The 20,856-nt window shown below is 39.4% G+C and overlaps 1 protein-coding gene across 15 annotated transcripts in view; it reads left to right on the top strand.

Annotated features, from left to right (window-relative positions):
- Nucleotides 1-20,856, top strand: part of KCNMA1 (potassium calcium-activated channel subfamily M alpha 1) — a 555,223-nt gene that overhangs the window by 412,751 nt on the left and 121,616 nt on the right. For 10 of the 15 annotated variants that reach the window (XM_080403227.1, XM_080403225.1, XM_080403230.1 and 7 more), the window contains one exon: nucleotides 18,023-18,316. The exons of the other annotated variants lie outside the window; for them this stretch is intronic. In XM_080403227.1, coding sequence (XP_080259353.1) covers nucleotides 18,023-18,316 — 294 coding nt within the window. The remainder of the gene's footprint in view (nucleotides 1-18,022; nucleotides 18,317-20,856) is intronic. 15 annotated transcript variants of the gene reach the window in all.

The raw sequence follows: 20,856 nt of genomic DNA, 5'->3' as shown, positions 1-20,856 counted from the left end.
TTTTATGAATGAGATTAATGGAAACGGGACATTAGAATGAGACACAGTGCCAAATAAATTCCTGTTAATTCAAAACCACAGAGAATATAAACAATAAGCCTGTGAAACATGCTGTGGCTGATATACTGATTTATGTAAAACTAGTTCCAAATATTGTTCTTGCTTTTGGGGTGACAGATTTTTACTTTGCTTACATCAGTTCTCATGTATTCAGCCTTGTGGTCCTGAGAACTGACATGGCTGTGACGTTTCTTCTAAATACCCCTACAAGGCTGCATACGTCCCCTTTCAAAATACTGACAGTAATGTAAAAATGGAAACCTGTGTATATTTTAGTGTTCCATTTTGCAGATAAAATACTGTTTTAGATAACTTAGTGAAGATGCAAGTCTACTACAGCTGGGAGTGGGAGAGGAAAAGGCGTGTACCTCAGTGTAGTCTGTGTGGCTGCTGGGTAATGGCGAAGAGCGGCTCACCTTCCTCGGCCACCTTCTCAGAATGAACTGCTTTCAAGTGAGCTGCTGTTACCAAAACTGGCCAGTGGGGTTTTGAAACATATAAAACAAGGCAATGGAACAACTGAAAAAACCAAAATACTAATGCGGGAGATTCCTGCGCTGTTCTGTAGAGGTTCTCATGGTGGTGGCCACTGCCATGAAGTCAATGCTTGTACGTGCTGGAGATTTGCCGTGTTTGCAGCCAGCTCCACAGCCTGTGGTACGGGCAAAGCAGAAGCCAGCCACCATGAGATCTGTTTTGCTGGGAATGAAGTTAGCTTTCCACTTCCAAGCTTAGTTTATATTTGCAATCCTGCCTAACCTACTTACTTTCAGTCATCTCCTTGTGGCATTTGTACAGAGGTGCACCCAGGTGTTTCCACTAGAGGTAGGATAAATGGACTCAATGTATGCAATCACAGTCTTAACTAGCAGCCAAGAACTGCTCACTGGAGCAGTGGTTCCACTGGAACAGCCCTTTGATTTGTCTGCCTTTCTCGTGCTCTTGGTGTGCAGGCCTTCGGGTGATCCTCTCCTTGATGCAACGATATGGCTTTCTGCATTGCTGGCGTAGAGATAGAAGCAGTGTATATGCCCTCTTGAGACTCCAAGTATCTAGTCCATCATTTTTTTCATGTATATGAAGGCACTGGTACTTTTGTATTTCCTTTTCAGACACTAAATAGATTACATTAATTGTGGCGAGGTCGGGGTGGGGGTAAGGTAGTACACAGGAAACAATAGATATTTTTACGGTAGGTGACTGCAACTATGTAGTTTGACTCTAACACTCAAAACATCAATCCCTTTTATTGTTCCATATTTTGATGGAACTTGAGTGCTGCTAAAGTCTTTAACTCTCTTCTGGATATAACATGAGCATACAGATGAATACTGAGATGTAGAAATGCAAGAGCAGAAAAGGGCTGAAACAACCCCCACAAACCAAAGCTGTTCCTTTTCAGATGGTAGAATGGTAAGAGCAGGACAATCCGACTCGTTACTGATGACCAGCAGATATAAATAATGAAGCCCACACCTTTTCAGTTGAGTTTTGTGAAGCAGCATGTTAAGACTAGGTTGATGAGAGGGAGCTCTGCCCAATTTATGCTGTCTGTAACAAGGAGATGAGCTCTCGCATCACAGCGGGATGGAGGCACTGCTAAGTTTAGCAGCAAATTGTTTGAAGAATTGGGGAGGCAGGGGAAGGAGAGATCAAGAAGTCTGCATTTAATTCCTTTAGGCCTTTATGTTGAGCAGTGATTCTTACCAGGGTCATAGGGAAGAGACTAGTGAGTGGCTTGCTTTGATGGGGACAAGCTAGAAAAGATGCTGTCTGCCTCCTGTGGAGTGAATTTAGCAGAGGGTCTTATGCAAGGTGACATGGAAATTATGTTTGCATTTTTAGTTCCTGAGTGTGGCTGGTTGTCATGAAACTCACCATGACAGTTTCTTACCACCAGGCAGCAGATTCTTCCTGTTACCTCCTTGGTGTGGGACAGATGCTAGCCGGTTAGGTCTCCTTCTCTGCTGTTTCCGAGCTATTTCAAGCGACAGATGCCAGAGCTGGCTCCGTTTCAGCTTGAGCATTTCTGTCATAGCCCTGCCTTGAGCCCAAATTCTGACCTTTACTATATGAAATAAAGTATTTATGAACAAGCAGTGGCTTGATCCAGAGCAGGCTTAGAGCAAATGTCAAGTGTCAAGTCAGTCTCCTGCCTCCTTATACCACCTGCGTTAGGAACCTGGATTAGACCCTAGACTACAGCACCGACTGCCTTAGGCTTTATGGGTCTGGAGAGACATAACTTATTAACAAAGAGTTATTAAATTTTTATCAGTTTTATAACACAATGTAAATGCCTTCTATGAATCTACATTGTATTCATTATCATTTAAAACGTTAATTAAGTCAAAGTTGCATTTAATTCAGTTCTAAATGTGCCTTTGGGAGGAAGCTTTTAAAAACAGCTGCAAGATTGAGAGCTCATCGAGGCTGGGAAGTTGTTAGTGCCACTTTTCAGGATAGGTCCTCCAAGTTGATTGTCATTTTGAGTCTTAGCTAATTTGTGTTGATGTTATTGGGCAAGGTCTCAATTTAATATTGAACCAATAACAGCAGAAAGCTATCAGATCATGCTAATCGCAGACACACTTTGATGCATAATTTGTGTTTTCAAATTGCTTCCAAACAAAAATGAGTAGTTGTTTCTTAAAGCCTGTGCTTGCCATACTCTTGTATTATAATGTGGGTTTTTTTCCATTTCATATCATTATGGGTTGGCTCCTTTTACAATTCAGGGAACAATGTGTTCACTAACTTGGAGTATTCTCCTTCAGATTCATAGAAAATTAAGTCCTCTGACCTAGGTCTTCTGCATATCATGTAATCTGAAGTTCTTGTTACGTATAGAAGGAGGTGCTTATTGAAATGTGCAACAGACCACAATGTAGTATCAACATATAATGTGGAATCCAATTTATTGTAAAAAAACAAACCTAGAAGAAAACCCCTCCAAACCAGGTTAAATTGTGCCTAGCTTGCATTATGTAAGGGAGCGTTACTGCTTTTGATGCATTTTGATGTAAAAACAGGAGAAAGAAGATAAGAATCAAGCACAGTGTTTTCACCATCTGATGATTCCATTGAGACCCCTAGCATATTGAATATATACATACCTTTACTCAGGTAAGTAGCCACATTAGCGATAGCGTGACCGCTAACGTACGTACTACTGATTCATATTTCTAGGACTGGAGCCATAGGCAACCAACCTGGTGCTTACCTAAGGACTCTCCTAGCTTAGGTAAGCATTAGGTTGATTGCCTCTGGCTCCAGTTCGAGAAGTATGCTAGGGCAGTCCATGGCGTTAGAACCAGAGATCTTCAGATTTTATCGAGTTCAGCGTAGGTCCAGCCCTCAGCCTGGAAGCCAGAAGCAATTTGCGAGACAATATTTACTGGGTCATCATATTTTCTACTGAGTACCTAGAACATTTACAGGTATTTGTGTATGCCAGGATACATAACCTCGTAATTTTTTTATGTGCGACACAAAAAGAGGAGACTGTTGTCACGTAAATCTATATGTGGTTCTTGAAGTGCCACAAAGCAAGCACCCACCCTGTATCGTTGCTTTGATTGAGGTTACAGTAGACAGGAGGGAGTTGAACAGAGGATGATTTTTTTTTTTTTAAAGAAGTCATTGATATATTTATTTTAGTATGTAAGTTCTTTAATATGTTGATAATATACTTGAAAATAGTCAAGCTGTACTTTTTCTGTTTGAGACCATTCACCAACTTCTGTTAGCATTCCTTTTCATAGTACGGTCTCATATAGCTTCCCCTGTGATATTGTACATATTGCTGAACGCTGTAATGCTGTGATTCACTTATTGTCAGTGACTTCAGGAAACGTACTGTGTGCTACCTCACACGCACGTGCTTCACTGATACCGATCAGATCCTGTTATCACAGTACAATTATTCTGAAAGGAAGGATGGAAAAAACATTATTACTGTGTAAGATGTGGCCATTGTCAGCTGCTTAAAAATTCATGTGGGCATTTTAGTTTGACTGGAAATTCTGCCTAGGTAAATGTGAAACAAAAATGGCGCAAGGCAAAGATCTCAATCTTGACCGTGCCACTGACTTACTACACAACTGTGGTTCTTTTCCCCCCCAGACACTGAGAATATTGTGTTCTCAAAATATTATATTATATTTTGCGCTCAGTGCTTTGAGATCCTTGTGTTCTGAAGTACTGAATATAAGCCTGGGTGTTCTTTTGACATAGCAATTCCCTTGCAGAGGCCAATTTTCATGTCTTCTAATCTTTGCTGAAGGAGGTCATAGATACATGGCGAGGAGGAGAGGGAAGTGAAATGGGGTATGTGACAGAAAGGAGTGGGGAAATTACCAGAACTGCCTTGCTGCTATCTAATTTAGGGAGGTTTTTAAAGGGGAGACTACCTAAGAGGGCATGAATAGTTTCTGTTTATCGGTATCAGCAGAGAAGAATCTCTTTTTAGATTTCTGAGGAAAAAATATTTTAAAAACCATCTGCAGGTTTTAGCGGCTTCCGAACATTAATTGGAATGCCGACCTTGTTTATTGTGAAGAACTGCTGAAGGAAATCCAAAAAATCATTATAGCATCTTTGATCTTTGTCATGCAATTTCCTTTGTTTGTTCTTGCATAAAAGATTTTGCTTGCACTAAGCATGTTGCTTTCTCCATTCCCATGTTCCTGACATTATCATCACTCTCTGACTTAGCGGTGGCACGTGGTGCCTGACACGGCATGTCTGACAATGTAGAGAGGGATTTTACATCACCGTAGCTGTGCTGTGGAGGAAGATGGGCAACAAGGAATGGAGGTTCTGTTCTTGATCGAACTTGCCAGAAGGTACCGGCTGGCATGCCAGCTAGCAACGTGGATGGTTTATTCTACAACTGGCTCCTCTTCTCTAGGACTTAGGTGATCCCATACCGGACACGTTGCTTGGACTTTTAGCAATAATAAAAGTTGTGGCGTGGGCAACAACTTAAAAGTCAAACGTTTGCCTAGCTGTAAAGTTTCATCAGGTAATTGAACTAGGATTCCTTTAGCAACAAATAAAATCAATTACAAGTTTTGAGCCTAATGCAGAGGTGATGTTTATTCCTCTTCCATGAGTAACGTGCGTTAAAATCCTTAGCTGCTAACTGATAGTATGTTTCATTAACAGGCACTTTTCCGATGATTTTTTTAATTTGTGCTTTTTATCTCTTGTTAGAATTATTCCTGATCTACCAAAATATGCAAGGACTGTCAGGTTCTCAGTGATCGCTCAATCACAAGATGGGTGGCAGCAAAGAAGCGATACGGTATTTATTTAGAATTGTGGGGTGGGAAAATGAATATAATTCGCATGTTGAGGCAGCAGAAGGGTGAAAAGAAGTGAGATGCACCGCTGAATAGAACAGGATGTACTTTTCTGGCTCCCACTACATAGTCTCCTTTACAACATATGGGAAACATTTCCCAAATTTTCAGATGACATGCTAATATTTCTCACTAATAATGGAGTTGGACTCATAGCCATTCTCGCATCTTGTCTTGTTTTTGATATGAAATGCTGCTTTTTTACTTGGTTCTGAACAAAGCCAATAAGCTTTCCAATTCAGGGCAAGCAACAAAATAGCAAAATAAATTTTAATAACTCTTGGATGTGAAGAACTGCTTTTGATGTTCCACATGAAAATATTTATGCTATTGTGTGAGGTTGCACATTTTCAGAGTGCTATCTGAATTAGATTTTAATTGTTGACAAATGATATTTTGTGTAAATTGAGACATGAAAATGTAATTTTTGTTTCATTTTACATACAAAAACTGCTGCAAGTTGAATTGGTTTTCATTTGATAAAGATCTACGCTTTTCCATAGTTCTTAAAAGCTGGATTTTTTTGCACCAAGAGCTTGTGTTCCATAGAAGAATTGGTCAAGGGAAAACGACTGTACGTGTATATATAAGCATGTAGTAGAAAACATTTCATGGTGTATATTTTGATTGTGTCCAGTCAAGAGGCTCACCGCCCTGGATAACAACATATACCTTATTGATTTCTTCATTCAGACAAAGGAGAAAATATGAGAGAACAGTGGAGCTGGGACAAATGTCAGTCTCAGCACAGGTTCTGTGGTGACCATCGTAATGCAAGGATCTGCAGAGACTGGAACCAGTAACGCAATCGTAGCTCTTTGACAGGATCCTTCCACACACGAGTCCAACTTACAGGCATCTTACCCTTTGCATAGTTACATGACTCAGCAAAAGCCTTTGGTTATGTTTGGAAGAGAAGTAAATTAAATGAGCACACGGTTGCAGTGACAGGGAAGACTCAAGCCAAGGGTCTGTGCTCTCATAGTCTAGTCTTGTCTGATATTACATCAGTCTGAAATCCTGCAAGAGCAGGAACAGGCATTCTTTGAACTCATTGGCACCAGATCCTTCCGCGTGTTGATTTACGTAGTATGAATTCCGTGCCATATCTGTGCACTTTAATATGCCGTTTTTGTATAATTCTGCCATTCTTAGAACTCCCTAAACTTCATTTCGCCTCTCTTAAAAGCATGGGACTATTTTATTTTTTGTTTCAGATCTCCCCCGTGATCACCACCACATGTTATATTTTATTGTAACACAGTCTGTGGAACTTCTCTTTCTTCATTCTTTCTTTTCTGAATAATTCTTGAAAGCATTCTCTCCTACTTGAATGAGGATGCTTACCCTGGTTTTGGATTCAGGATTTCCAGCGTTGCTGTGCCTAGTACCTAGTTGAGCTTTACTGGTCTCTTTGGTTGGCTGGTTGAACTACAGTTTTGCGGGTAGTTCTCCTTCTAAATAGAAAGTTCAGCTCTTGTTTTGCATCTAAAATTGTAGCTTGAGGGAATGGAAGAATCATACCTTTAGGCTCGTATATCCAGTCTCAATACTCAAGCCCCGCATACTTCTCAGCGAATATCCTGGAGTCGTCCCTTGGGTCCCCCGGATTTCCTCAGCGGTATCCTTGAGTTCTGCCTATGAGGAATATAAAATATGTCAAAATATGCATTTGTTTTTAATCTGCCTTTAGCATACAAGTCTTTTGTCTGCCCTCTTCTTTCTCCTGAAGCGGGACAAAATAAAATCCTCAGAGGTAGAGCTCCAAGCAATTTGCTTTCGGAAGATTACTTTCTTGACAGCTGTCAGTGTCCCCTGAGCACTGGATTTCTGGATGCTTTCAGTATCTGACTCTCAAAACATCTGGCAGCAACACTATTTCCAAACATATTGACATCCTGTGGCATTTGTGGTTGATATAGTTACTTTCAGAGTAGTAACTGACCCGTAAATCTTAGGAATCTTATATATCAGTTTTGTCTTCGTTGGAGAGAGTTGTCATTCCTCCTCTTCCAGGTGATTGTGGACTTTCGTGTGAAATCGGTGTGATAATTATAACAGAAATGCTGGCGCTTCGGTGGCTTCTGCAGAATTGTGTTTCTGTATTTTTTCTTGTCTCGGTCTTCGTCCCTCCTTACCATGCTACCTGCCTTGAAAATTAGCATCATCTGTATTTAACCCTATACTCACAGAGAAGTGATTTCCCTAGTGTAACACCAAGTACGCCAGGCATTCTGCAGGACATACCTAAGCAACCTGAGCAGCTAATTCAACACTTGGACAATCCTCTCTTAATTCTCCGCTGCCTTCTTTCCTCTGCATACTGCCGGTGGGAGTGCTGCTGTTAGGCTGCCTTCTCCTCTGGTAATGGCCATAGTCTCGTCAGGCTCTGGTTAATGAAACCAGAAGTACTAGCACAGTGCATTTACCTTTGAAGTTTTCTTTCTAAAGCTGTTCCTTGTCATGGGCTGTGATTGCTTTGCGTGATCTGCCTGATCCTTGTCATGAACTAAGGAAGCTCGACATCCCTGTATAGCTTTAGTAACAAACTGAAAAATGAAAGGACAAAACATTATTTATTTTTTTCCAAAGGTGGCTCTCAATTTAGTTTGGTAGATTCAATATCCTTTGCTTTTTTCCCCTCGTTTGGTGGTCTGCATATTTTTATGCCATTATAGTTTGTCTTACACAAAGTGAATGCGAGAAGGCATGCGTTTCCCTCTTACAATAATTCTGAATATTTCAATCCTATCTTCCACGTGTATTTCAGTGTTATCAGTGCAGTATTTTTGAGTATTCAGTGGGAATTTAACAGTCGTGTTTTTATTTTGTACAGAGGTATTTTCATCCTATTTAGGTTTTATTTGGAAAACAGGATCCTTGCTAAAGACATCTAGCCTTTTGTGTACTCTCTCTGTTAGAGATCCAAACACTGTTGTAAGTAAAGTTGTTATTAGTTATCACTGCTGAGTTTCTTATCTTACGCTTTATTTTCCACCCTTATGAAATTGCCAGCCCTCGCTTCCCCATAGCAATCGATTTCAGCCAAACTACTGTATGCTTGGGCAGAGACGGGAGTATTAATTCTTTTGAGTGTTTTTTTTGCTCATACAGTCAGAAGTAGACATCAGTTTTCCATTTTATTTTTTTTTAATATTCTTCTTATTATTGTGGTGTTTTACTTCTTTTGTTTTGCCATTGTGTACCTAGAAATTATGTGCCGTACTTTAATTTTCCATAGCATTGAATTATATATTCCATCTCCATTTTTGCTGTTGCAACTTTTGGTATTATTTTATAGATGTAATCTTTGTTATTGGTATCTTGGTTGTTTTTATATTTATATTTTTATCAGATGATATGGGTTTTTTGGATACATCTGTTCAGAGAAAAACAGATCTTTACAAGAATGGAGTACATTGTAGAACTTGCTAAAGTAAGGAGTACTTAGGGAAAAAAAAATATACAGATTTCTCAGGGTTGTGAAGTGTGTTTAACCGTATATCTGTAAGTGGTAAAACCAGCATAGGTTTCAATAGGTTTGTTTTTTTTAATCCAACGGCTTCTGTTAATCCGTTTGATTAATTTGGATGTGGCTTAAAGTACTTTGAGTAAGAGAATTTGCTTGTCAACAATTCGCATTCTCCTCCTTTATGAAAGCCGTACTTCAGATAACAGAGTATTATTAAACTGCAACCAATATGCTAAAAATCTGTCCTCTGGCAACAACGTTTTGATGTGTAAGAGCCGCTGAGAAATACGGTTCTATACTTGGGCAGAGATTTGAAGACAGAAAAGCAGCACTTGGGGCTTGAAACTCCACGTAGCCAGCAGGTGGTGGTGGTGGCTTAGGAATAAGTGGTGGCTGAAAAGCCTCCAAGAACTTCATGTGTTGCTTTTGTGAGGAAACAATTTTATTTATAAAAATTAATATTTTAAATGGCTCTTTTTAATTGTAGAGAAGTGTTTCTGGGTGGGTATATATGGTGTAAGCACCGGTGTATAAAGCCTGTGTCTATGTAACTTGCACAGCGTTTTATGCTTAGTTTACATATGAAAATTAAATTATGACCTCAGAGGTAACAGTCGTGTGAAGATCTCCATCCCAGAGAAATATTACAGCTGAACCTGAAAGAGTATTGAGGATCACTGAGCCTGATCCTATTAACATTTAATAAATGGAAGTTTTTCCACTGAAGACTGATGATAAGAAAGCCAGAGTTAAATGTCAAGATTTCAATTCTTCTTGTTCAGAGACACAGACACTTCTACACCCTTTTGTGCAAGGGTAAACAACAGCCAAAAGGGGAAAAAAAATCAACAGTACTGAAGTTTTAGAAGTTTTGTAAAAAAATATTCCGATTTATTGGTGGCATATTAACCACCTAGTAAAAAAGCCAGACTGAGCAATATCCTCTACATTGTGTGTTTCAGAAGTAAGACAACTCACTGGGAAGGGGAGGAATATTTAAAAAAAAAATAATAATCCTGGGAAGTGAAGAATACAGTCCCCTAGATTTGTAAGATGTTTATGAAAATGAGTTCTTTACTCAACAATTTACTCAAAATGTACTGGCAGGGAAATGGGTATGGGGACTTAGTGTGCCTTCTTCAGGAAACGTGGTAGGGGAAGTTTATCACAAATTTATTTTTCAACTTGTCATGGTCAGGACAGAGAAAAGGTTATTTCAGTTTAAAATTTCAGGATAAGCAGGTTGGAATTATACTGGAAATGCGTATTTTTAAGATGTTGAGATAAATTGGCACTTTGAACTGGAAAGCAAAGTGATAATTCTAATTGGATTTCTGCAGGATGAAATCCACACTTCCCAGTGTTGGCAGGAAGGAAACAGTTGCAGCAAGATGTAGCTTAAATTTTCAGAACCTTGCTCCAAAGAAGCTGGCATATAACCATCCCTGTCCTATCCACTGAAATACTCTTTCTGAGGAGCAAAACCAATGCAATAAATACAAGATTTCTAATCCCAAGGAGCAGAGCAATCGCCAAGGACTCCTGTGCTTACGTTTTCCCTTAGTTACTTCTAGGCACTGTATATTTTCCCACTGAATGTAATGGAGCTGAGGGAGTGTAAGCAGCGAAGTGTTCATAAGCACAATGGTGAGTGGCCTTTCCAATTTTAAAATTTTTTATGTTTTTTAAATGGGAGATTATTTTTTGTCCTCGTAGAGAACTTCACTGGTTTTAGCAGTGACTCATCAGATGGTGAGTGTATTCAGTTACAAAGGGGAAACGTGTTAACTTTGTAAAAACAGGACAGGTTCCTCCTGGAGTTTGGCAGAACTGGGTAAGGACAGTCTGCCCTTGTTAGTGCTGCAGCTTTCCCTCCGTGTCCCTTCCAGTGTGTCTCCAAATCCTCTTTGAGGCAATAGGACAAAGGAGGAGACACTTTGGATTGCTGTGTATTGAGACAAGGGTAGTCTATGACAGTGCACTGAATTACAACTGTGGGTGTGGAAATACTACAGTTTGCTGGGTGTTGCTACTCGTAAAGAATCCTCCAGAGATGTGCCTTTTGGCTTTACGTGTCATACCTTGGGTCACTGTCAAAAGACCACTCGTAAGGGAATCGGTGTCCTTTAATTGACACTGCATTTTTTTAAAGAAAGAAAAAAGAAATACAGAAATAAAAAAGCTGTTACAGTTATTTGTTGTTAGAGATACACTTTCATGTCCAATTAACAACAAAAAAATCCTCATCAAAAAGTGTAATAACAATTTACTCTTATCGCATATGCACGTGGTATGTTTCTATGGAATGAATTCCAAATAGTGATAGCAACCTCACCATCTTATACCTGGTAGATCTGAGAGTATTAGTGATTAACGACCACGTTTTCTGATAATTTTGTCACTTGAGTCTTAGCAAGAGCTAAAAGGAACTCCATTAAAATGGAATTGCAGTTTAGACACATATCCCTTTCTTCATCCTTTCCCCAAATAAGCTTTACCATACCCCAATAGTATCCTGTGTGGGTGCAACATGTGGAGAAATTAATTGGACAATTAAATGGACGGGGGGGAAAGGGTCTACTGACAGGTGGGGGTTTTTTAACTTTTCCTGTGATGGTTTTCCAGCAAGAATTACTTGACAAACAATTACAGAGTGAATCAGAAACTGAAAAGGCAATGGAGAGTGGGGACTCAAAATCAAGAGAAATGTATGAGGGAATACTAAAATCTGAATCAGCAAAGATGTTTGAGGTTCAATGGACCTATGACTTAGTCTCAGTATCAGTTAGAATTTGATTAGGTATTAAATGAGGTGGCTTTTTTCCTACAGTGCACGTTTGTCAGGGGAACAGGAAGGTGGTTGTTGCGTACAAATAGCATCACGTGGTGTACATCCTTCTGTACAGGAACGAGAAGCCAGGCCCGTGAGAGCTGGAGCCTTTCTTCCCCGAGTTGCCCAAGCCAGCTGTAAAGCGCTGTGTCCGTGGCTTTCTGCCCGCCCCGTTTTATCAGCTGCCAACCTGAAGCATGGGATAGGAACAGCTCCTCGTCTACCATCTGCTGGAGTCAATGTCAGCGTTTCCACTGACATCGGTAGACTTTAGATCAACCACAATTTCAAGAGCCTTAAACCACTTCTTTGCTTGCTGAAGTCGTAGTAATAGAGAAGTGAAAACAACTGGTATCTCTGTAAAGCATTCATAATTTATTTTAGTTAAATTATATGAATGAAACCGGAGGAGCAAAGGTAAAAAAAACACTGAAGTTTTACAGGAATCATAGGGGGTTGCCCAGAGCCTAGGAACGTAAAACCAATACCCTGGACTTTTTTGACCAAAAGATTCAAGTTAAAAGTTTGCTGGGTTTCCAAACCTTTGCAGACTATATTTTATTCTATACACACGTGTAACCCTAAAAGCTCAGGAACTTGGTGTTTATCGTGGTTTCACAGAATATCAGAGCAGCCATCTAGAATGCATAACAGGATCCAGCCTAGCAACATTCCACATTTTCTATTAACTGTCTTTTGACAGCATTCAGGGGAAAGCAGAGGTGAGGAATATATATCTGGCTGAGTTTCAATCCTTTATGTGTGAGGAGAATTAAGACTGAAGGAGTGTGTATTATTAATGTAAAATTTAAGCACCAGATGCCAATAGGAAAAAAAAAAAATAGAGCAATGCATTTGTCATTCAATTTTATGTGCCTTTAGCCAAAAGGTGCAAGCCTGGGACACAAAGAGAAGGAAAATAATAATAATAAAAAGAGACGTTCCTTGGGCTGCAGTGTTTCAAAGAGAATGTCTCATGTAAGCACCATTCAGTATTTTTAAAATGTTGTGAGATGGTACGTTCTTGATATTCTCGGATCTTGATGTTTTCTTATCTGCTTTAGATGGCACACACTGCAACGAAAAGCCAGTGAGCCTCACCTGCTTTTCAAATGGTGCTAGTATGTAAAGATAAGCAGCATATCTGTTTCTCTTTGTATAAAAAAAAAAAAAAAAGGCAGTGAAATGCATTTCCTCGAGTTTGTAATGCACACAGAAACCAAACCAGCAATCCCGTTTCAGTGGAATTACCATTTCAGACACCAAGCAAACACTGCTCTGCAGTTTCTAAAATTAACATTCTTGTATCTCATCAGGCACCATTGTACTGTAGTTTCTAATCAATGAATTCATTACATCTGTTACCACTAAAAAAATCAAGTAAATTTGTAGAATAAATATTTCATTGGCGTGAAGTGATTTTTAAAGGGGACGAGTAATATTTATTTTCCACACACACACACAAATGACATTCCCGTTAAACCCTATTTCAATATTACGCTAAATTCCAACCCCAACCGACTGGGCACATTTTCTTTTCTGAAACTACCTTTGATAAGAAATGCATTACAAACTCATCAGTTTAGCTTCCTGTTAACAAAGAGACAGCAGCCGTCTGGATTATTCTAGATCCGCAGTGAAACTGCCACACTATGTATGCTCAAACTAAAGCTGTGCAAGTTTGACAAGGGGCAGATGAATCCAGGAGTTATTGTGCAGGGGTTTAAGCCTATGCGGCAGCTGACGGTTGAAATAATCATCTATACATCGCTCTGAGCTAGCTGGGGAAAGGTTGAAGCTGTATATTTTCAACATATCTAGCCTAATGGTTAATCTGTTGTCTTGTACAGGGGGTGCTGGGTGGAATCGCAGCGCTAGCTGACAGTTGGGAGGAAGGGCTGTGGGTGTTTTCAGTTGCCTGATTCACAAAGTGGTAGGTAGCGAAGTCCGACCAGGCTTGTCATGGAAAGAGGGAAGGCACGCTCGCTGTCGCTCCCATCGGAACGGACCCGGGGAGCCAGCAGCTCAATCAACATATTGATTATTTGCATTTAGCCATACAGAGCTGCAGCTTGTCTCCACTCGCCCCCTGAAAGGCCAGCTCTGTGGAAGACATGCCAGATTGCAGAAGGGTGATTGCTCCTTTGGAGGTCAGCTGGGAAGATGCTTAGGAGAAGGAGAAGGGTGAAATTGTAGGGGGGAGGATGAAAATCTTTTTTTCAAACCGAGACAGTTGAACTGTTGCAGACACTATCTAGACTTCTCGCGCTGGGTCTGGCATAGCTGTGCAGCGACATGGCGTTACTGGCTGCAGAGATTAAGGGGGTGCAGTAGGAATTAGACTGAAACAAAAATGAAGTATCTGCAAGTGACAGCTCTGGCTGATGGCTGACTGCGAAGGAAAACACTGTGCTAGTGTCTGGCGGAAAACGGTGCTGAAAGCCTAGCAGCTGATCGAGATGGGGGAGGAAGGGAGCAGTGGGTATCAGTGGTGGTTGTTTAGAATGTCTGGTTTTGGTCAGGATATTTTTTTCTCCTTTAAAACACATTTTCATCTTCCCTTCCAGGCAAATCATGCTGAAGCCAGTTTCAGCCATTTTGTTGAAAGCACTGTACTGGTATTCTGCCTTGTTTCATTTAAATTAAAGCTCAGCCCGGTTTTAAGTTATGGCAAGTGTAGGCTCACAAAGAATAAATAGAGATTGCCATAGGCATTAGATTAACTACGTTGGTTGTTTTAAAAATGTTCAGGGAGTTGCAGATTGCATTTCAAATTATCTTCATTATAATAAATAAAACGTATAGAAATAGAAACAGGCATGATTCCCTAATGCAGTCTGTAGGCAAGTGTATATTCACTGAGCTTGAAAGGGAGTTCATGAGAGTGGGGGGAAGGAACAGGAATGCTTGCAGCTTCAAAATACTTTTACATAAATTGCATTCATAGCTCACGTTTTGTAGACCTTGTTTTGTATCTGTCTGATGTTGACAGGTTTCTGGGGCAAGTTCTGCACAGCATTTTCCAAAAGCAGGTAGTGTTCACTCAGGGTGCAATTAGGAAATACTACAGAAAACAGGGAATTTCTCACTCTACTCCTATCTTCTTCCTTATTGCTTGCTGTTCTCCAAAAGTTATTCAAAATTTGCTCTCGAAATAACCAGTAAGTGTGTCTGTTCTTAGTTAATAATAATGCCTTATGGATACATCACAAGTCTCCCGAATAGTTCTAATGAACTTTGGCAGAATAAAGAATGCAAGCAGCACACTCGTCTAGTGACCACGTGCATTGAGGATAAAGGCATGTGTCATATTAGATGAAAAGAAACTTATCTACGACTAGCGAATAATTCTGTTTTAGTAGACTTGCTGGTGCTGAACTCATCGCATACTTGGAAGAGAACCCTTGTGGATTTGGACATTGTGGTTTGACGTTGCACAGCGGTGCACCAAATTACCCCAGTCCTGACGGTTTGGTTGCCAAACCTACTGAGGCAGAGACAGTACGTGAGGATGTATTTAGTTCCATATAATTAACAGCAATCTTTGTTTCCCAAATATGTTTTCTATGGAAATCAGCCCACATAGTGGTGCAAGCACCCAATCAGATTATTTAAAGAAATTTGTAATAAAAAAACCTGCCCTTGCTGAACAACAGGATGCTAGAAAAAATGTGGTTTAGATTCCGCACGTTATAGTACGTATCTTCAGAAGTGACGGTGTTTCTCACTTAGTTGTGTAATAGTGCTTAATCTGAAAGCACAGTAATACCTTGTGTTCAAAATTGCACCTCTGTGCTTGCACTGGGCGCCCCATGTGTATCCTGACGGGCTTGTGTTTGTGGCACAGTGGGCATGTACAACTTGACAGGCTATTTAGATGAAAAATAACCAGTTTTACTCTTCTAAGGCAGAAAACATGTAATTGTATTAGAGGAATGGAGAAAGATAATCATCTCTACCAAAGATAGGTTGTTCAGCTATTATACTGTAGTCCTTGCTTTTCAAGACCGAGTAAAAAGACCCAAGCCATAAACTGTTGGAGTCAGAAAAAAAGCTTGTCCTATGGGCAAGGTATTTCATAGTCATCCAGTGTGGGGCTTCTTCCATTTTCATCTGAGGCAGCTGAGCTCTCGTCAGGGGCAGGAGGTTAGAGTTCATGGCATGAAACTGGTAGTTGGAACTTCGAAATCTGGAATAATTTGACAAAAAAATGGCAGCTCTGTTGTTCCCCTTGTTTAATGTTTTGATTTTCCATGGTAGTACTTACCCACGCTGCTGGAAATAAGGGGAAGTAGGATACGTTTTAAGCAGCTCAGCCTGCCTTCATGCTGAACAAGATCATGTGATGCTATTAAGTACGATGCCAAGCTCAAGCTGTTACGCCATACTGAAAGACAAGGTATTTTAGTTCTGGCTCATGCTGTGGCACTGCAAGCACAAAATCTTGGGAAAGCTTGCTTATGTCTGCATGGAATATGCCATAAACCATACTGTTATAGAAGTTTAGTGCTTAATAGTCAGGTGTGGTGTCTGAAACCATCACTTACTGATCTCCAGAAGAGACTGTAAAAATATTATGATGTTTCTTAAACTTGGTCAGAGGAGGGTGGATATGTATTATTAATATATTTTGGTCTTCTTTCATTGTATGTGAAGATACTTTGTTGTAGGCAGGTGGTTTTATAAAGATTATTTCCAGTATTACTGCCTGTAGTTTAAAAATAGAACTGAGTTGATGCATTTCAAAGTGTTCAAATATACACTTGACCAGTGGCTTGCGTAGGGAGATAGGTCTCTGCAGATATATTTTATCATCTGAAAATTGTTGTACTGGAGGGATATCAAAGATGGAAGTACAAGATACGACAAAACCCTTACAACTCTGAGGTAAGATTGATAATTTTCAAGTACTGTATCCAGTATGATACAGAGCTTTTTTTTTGGCAGTTTTGCTGAGGAAAGATACACGCTACCCTCCAATGATTTAAAATCTTTGTGAACTCTAACAAGTGTCTATTATTATTATTATACTTTAAATGTTACTACTCTTAGTGATGAGCAGAATAACACCATGAGTTAGACTGGTTCTGTTCTCAGCGATTATTCTGTCCACCTCGGTCAGAGCTGTAGCGAGCCGTCAATTCAGAGAGCATTGAATGGGAATGGCTACTTTGTCACAAAATAGTTGGACCTGGTAAAAGTGTGTTCAAATGAGAGGGAGACAGATTTTGCACTTGAACACAAATGGCAGGTGTGGACGCTATTTATGTGTCTTTCCCTTTCTCAGGTAGCATTTCTAGCTGATGGTAAACTAGACAAAGATGCCAAAATACATGCTAACCTCCTCAAATAATTTGAAGGTATTGTGTGGTCAAAGTTCTCCATGGAAACTTTAGGACTGTTGAAACATATGGAAATAATGCCGCAAGATTATCAGTCCACAGGCTGCTCCGTACCTCACCTCCTCACCTCATATTACATAACAGAATATGACATCTTAGTGGCTCCGCAATATACCTTGTTCTCTAAAAGACTTCTATTTCAGAATTAAACCAGCATTAGCCAATCATTACTGCATATTTTCAATAGAAAAACATTTTATTATTGTCTTTTATGGGGGATGGCATTCGTTAGAGGTATTCATATGGGATTTTTCTTTAATTAGCTTTGATATATGAGAAATGGAGGACTAAGAATCACAGTTTCAAGCCAAGTCTGTATTTAGGAATTAGATTTCTTCATTTTCCTTTGAGATGGGCTATGTGCAACCTCCTAAAATTTATAGTAGTCAGCACCTCTGAATGCCCAGCCTTTTGTGTAGGTTCCTAAAAATCAGTTTAATTCCATAAGTGTGCTTACACAATTTTGAAGTTTTGACCTTCATTTTTGCTGTAATTCCTTATTTATTTTAATAGCAGCAGAGTGCTCTACCTCCCCTGTCATTTTCAGTAGATTCAAAGGAATAAACATCTTTCACAGCTAGTAAATCTCAGAGCCTTTATCAACATGTGGGAAATAAGTGTTGCCTCAGACACACTTACCCTAGGATGGGATTATTGCTTAAAGATGATAATATTGTGGAATAATCCTTTTATAAGTATTCTTTTATAAAAAGCCATTTTTAGAAAAAAACTTAAGAAAGCTGCAGGTATAAACCTTTATTTCAGCTGTAGAAACTGATACTTTAAGCTTTAAAGTCTGTAATTCCACATAATAGCAAAATTGATTCATGCCTGTGGTTTGAAATAATTTTTAATACAAAGACATTAATTTAAATTTTTTCTTATTATTTAGAAGTAAAGAATGCAGCTAGATCAAGTTACCCAAAATGTTCATATCAATTCAAGAATGCAAGTACTAATGCACTGGTTGGTGCCAAGTCCACTGAAGGAATCCCGGAACCTGTTCCACTTGTTAATAACCGTAAAGGGAGCCTCTTCCTACCCAACAACCCCTCGCTGCTGCACCTTAACTTACTGAGTTCTGTTGAACAAGGAAAATCTACATACTGTAGATTGCAAAGGGCACTCAGCTTGCCTGTAAAATACCGCTACTACTCCCAAAAGCCCGGGTTGAACCAAGATCTCCGTAGGTAGCCCCGTAGTTGGATGCATAAAGCAATACAGATTGGTTTGTGCATGGTTTTGCAGTCTGTGTTCAATGTGACTATGACATTACTAATGCTCTGTTAAGTGCTTACAGATGTGGGTTTCTCCAGATGTGGTGATTAATACGTTAATCGAGATAGCTAGTCAACTAATGTTTCTGGGTGGTTTGTGCTTTACCTTTCGTATGGTTTATTTGCTCAGAAGCGTTTACGTGCTAGGCAGAATGAGTTTACCAGGTATTCCAGTTCACGGGATGTTTGGTAGCATAGGTGTTTTTTCAAATTCCAGCTCTTTTTGGGTCCTACAAAACAGTGTCTCTTCTGGTAGTGACCTCAGCGAGGCAGTGAAGGAGACAAATTTATTTAAAACATAGTAACAAAATTACAAAGAAAAAAGTTACAAACTTGTCCACTGTTTCTGAAAGACATTCCCTTTATTTTGCTTAAGAAATGGAATGAGGATAAAAGTCAAGTAATATGTTGTCACAGATGTTCAGCTCCACATTAAGTCTCTTAAAGTTACCAGCACATCTTAAATCAATTCATGGAACATTGTCTGGAGGTTATGTCATTGAAATAATGAATCCTTTTTACTCAAGAATAATCAAACATGTTAAAATATCAGTGTAACTTCAAATTAAACTCCAACATAAACCGGAACATCTGAAGCCTCATTAGACTCCTCTGACACTTTTCTAGCACTGAGTCTTCCTGAACTGCAAAACTGTTAAGATTCTCTGTGATTAGACAAGCGAGCACTGGTTGTTACAACAGCACATTAAGCGTTATACTTACGGGTGTGCAGCAAGCTCTTGGGTTTTGTAAGGACTCACAGGATGGATCGAGGTCTGATTCTGTAAAATTCTGTGTCCAGTTCTTAAACTTATTTGCAATTTTCATGAAAGCTGGTATAGAAAGGCTGCATAATGTAATATGAGTGTGCTTTAATACAAACGCTGTAGCATAAAGATATTAAAAATAACTAAAACTGGGGACTCATTGTCATTAACAAAAGCACTAGGTCAATCATACGTCAGAGCTGAGTTATGTGTCACAGCCCACAATTCAGATATGGGTGTCTTTCATAAGAACAAGCAAATTTAAGACTCCCTTTTAAATTAATGCAGACACAGGAACCATGAAACTAAAATGTTTTTTTTTATGGCTTTACTAAAAATTTTGCTGGATCTATTTCTTTAAATATTCAGGACGTTGATAAGAGCATCTGAAAGATAATAATTAAATATGTTCTATATCCTGATGACTACTGAGAAGCCACTTGTGAGGTGGCAGGGCAACACTTCAGGGAACCAAGCCATAGGTAGTGGTGTCCATTATATACCATTCAAATATTTCGGCTTCGTGTATTCCCTTCCCCCACTCTTATGGAGCTGCGTTTCCATGCTGCAGACGCCCTGTAAACTCTGTGCACAGGTTTCATTGAAAAACAAAATCTTGTCTGGATGTGATATGATTAAGATAGATCACCTTTCCTTGCTGCAATGAGAATAAATTGCATCCTTGCTTCAGCAAGGCATTGCTTTAGCAACAACACGAGATCCCTCGGAATGCTTTGCTAACAGGTATTAACTAGTGAGCCACATTAACCTTGAACTTCCCAGGCAGTTGGTGACAGTAGCATAGTTTGAATACGACAAGAGCATATCAAAAGAGGGAGCTTAGTTATTGTAGATGAGGTACCAAAAATAAGGGCAGGCTGCTAGAAATCTAGGTCTAGACATGGTTATTGTGGATGATTACTGAGACTTTGGTTTTGAATTGGATGGCAGGGTAGCGTCACCTGGCAGCACTGGAGAACACAAATCTTGGACCATATAGTACAAAAGATCCTTATTGTAGTAACTTTCAGTATTTGAAAGGATCAGACTGGAGTCTTATTAGCTAGCTCAAAATGTGGAAAATACTCTGGCTTAACAGTGTTTTCTATTGTTCATAGAAATATTTGCAGCTATAACATGATCTACAGTTGACTTGCGTTAATGCAAGATTTTGCACATGGTCCTTGGGGCTATATATCTTCCTTAAACTGTTAAAATAGGATAACAATACACTTATGGTACAATGCTGAAAGTCTTGACAAACTTTCTGTAACCCCGTGGTAGCAGATGAAATTAAGTGAAATTTAGAATTTTTAGTACCAAGAGAGCAAAACATAGGACTTGTAGCTGGTTTTTGGAAGGATCGTTTTGCGTTGTTATTGTTCCTTTGATCTTTTAAATGGTGGAGTCATCAGATTGAAACTGAATATTTATATCCTATAAAGAACAAGAGCACAGTGTATGTCTTGAAAGCAACCTATTGTCTGTGTGGAATAGCACGCAAATAACTTTGTGATAGACAAGTTTAAGACAACACTAGGCCATTTCCAAGAGAGTGGTTTGCAGAGGGTGTTCTGAAATGCACAAACACTTGCACTTCGTTATAATTAGAAATATAAAGGTATTACTTACAAAGTGATTCTGTGCATATTCGCTTCACGTTACAAATTGCTAAATATTGA

The sequence above is a fragment of the Falco punctatus genome (assembly GCF_963210335.1).
Source record: "Falco punctatus genome assembly, chromosome: 9".
In the NCBI taxonomy this organism is placed as follows: domain Eukaryota; kingdom Metazoa; phylum Chordata; class Aves; order Falconiformes; family Falconidae; genus Falco; species Falco punctatus.
Note: the sequence above shows the minus strand (reverse complement) of the source record. Positions and strands in the feature narration are given on the sequence as shown.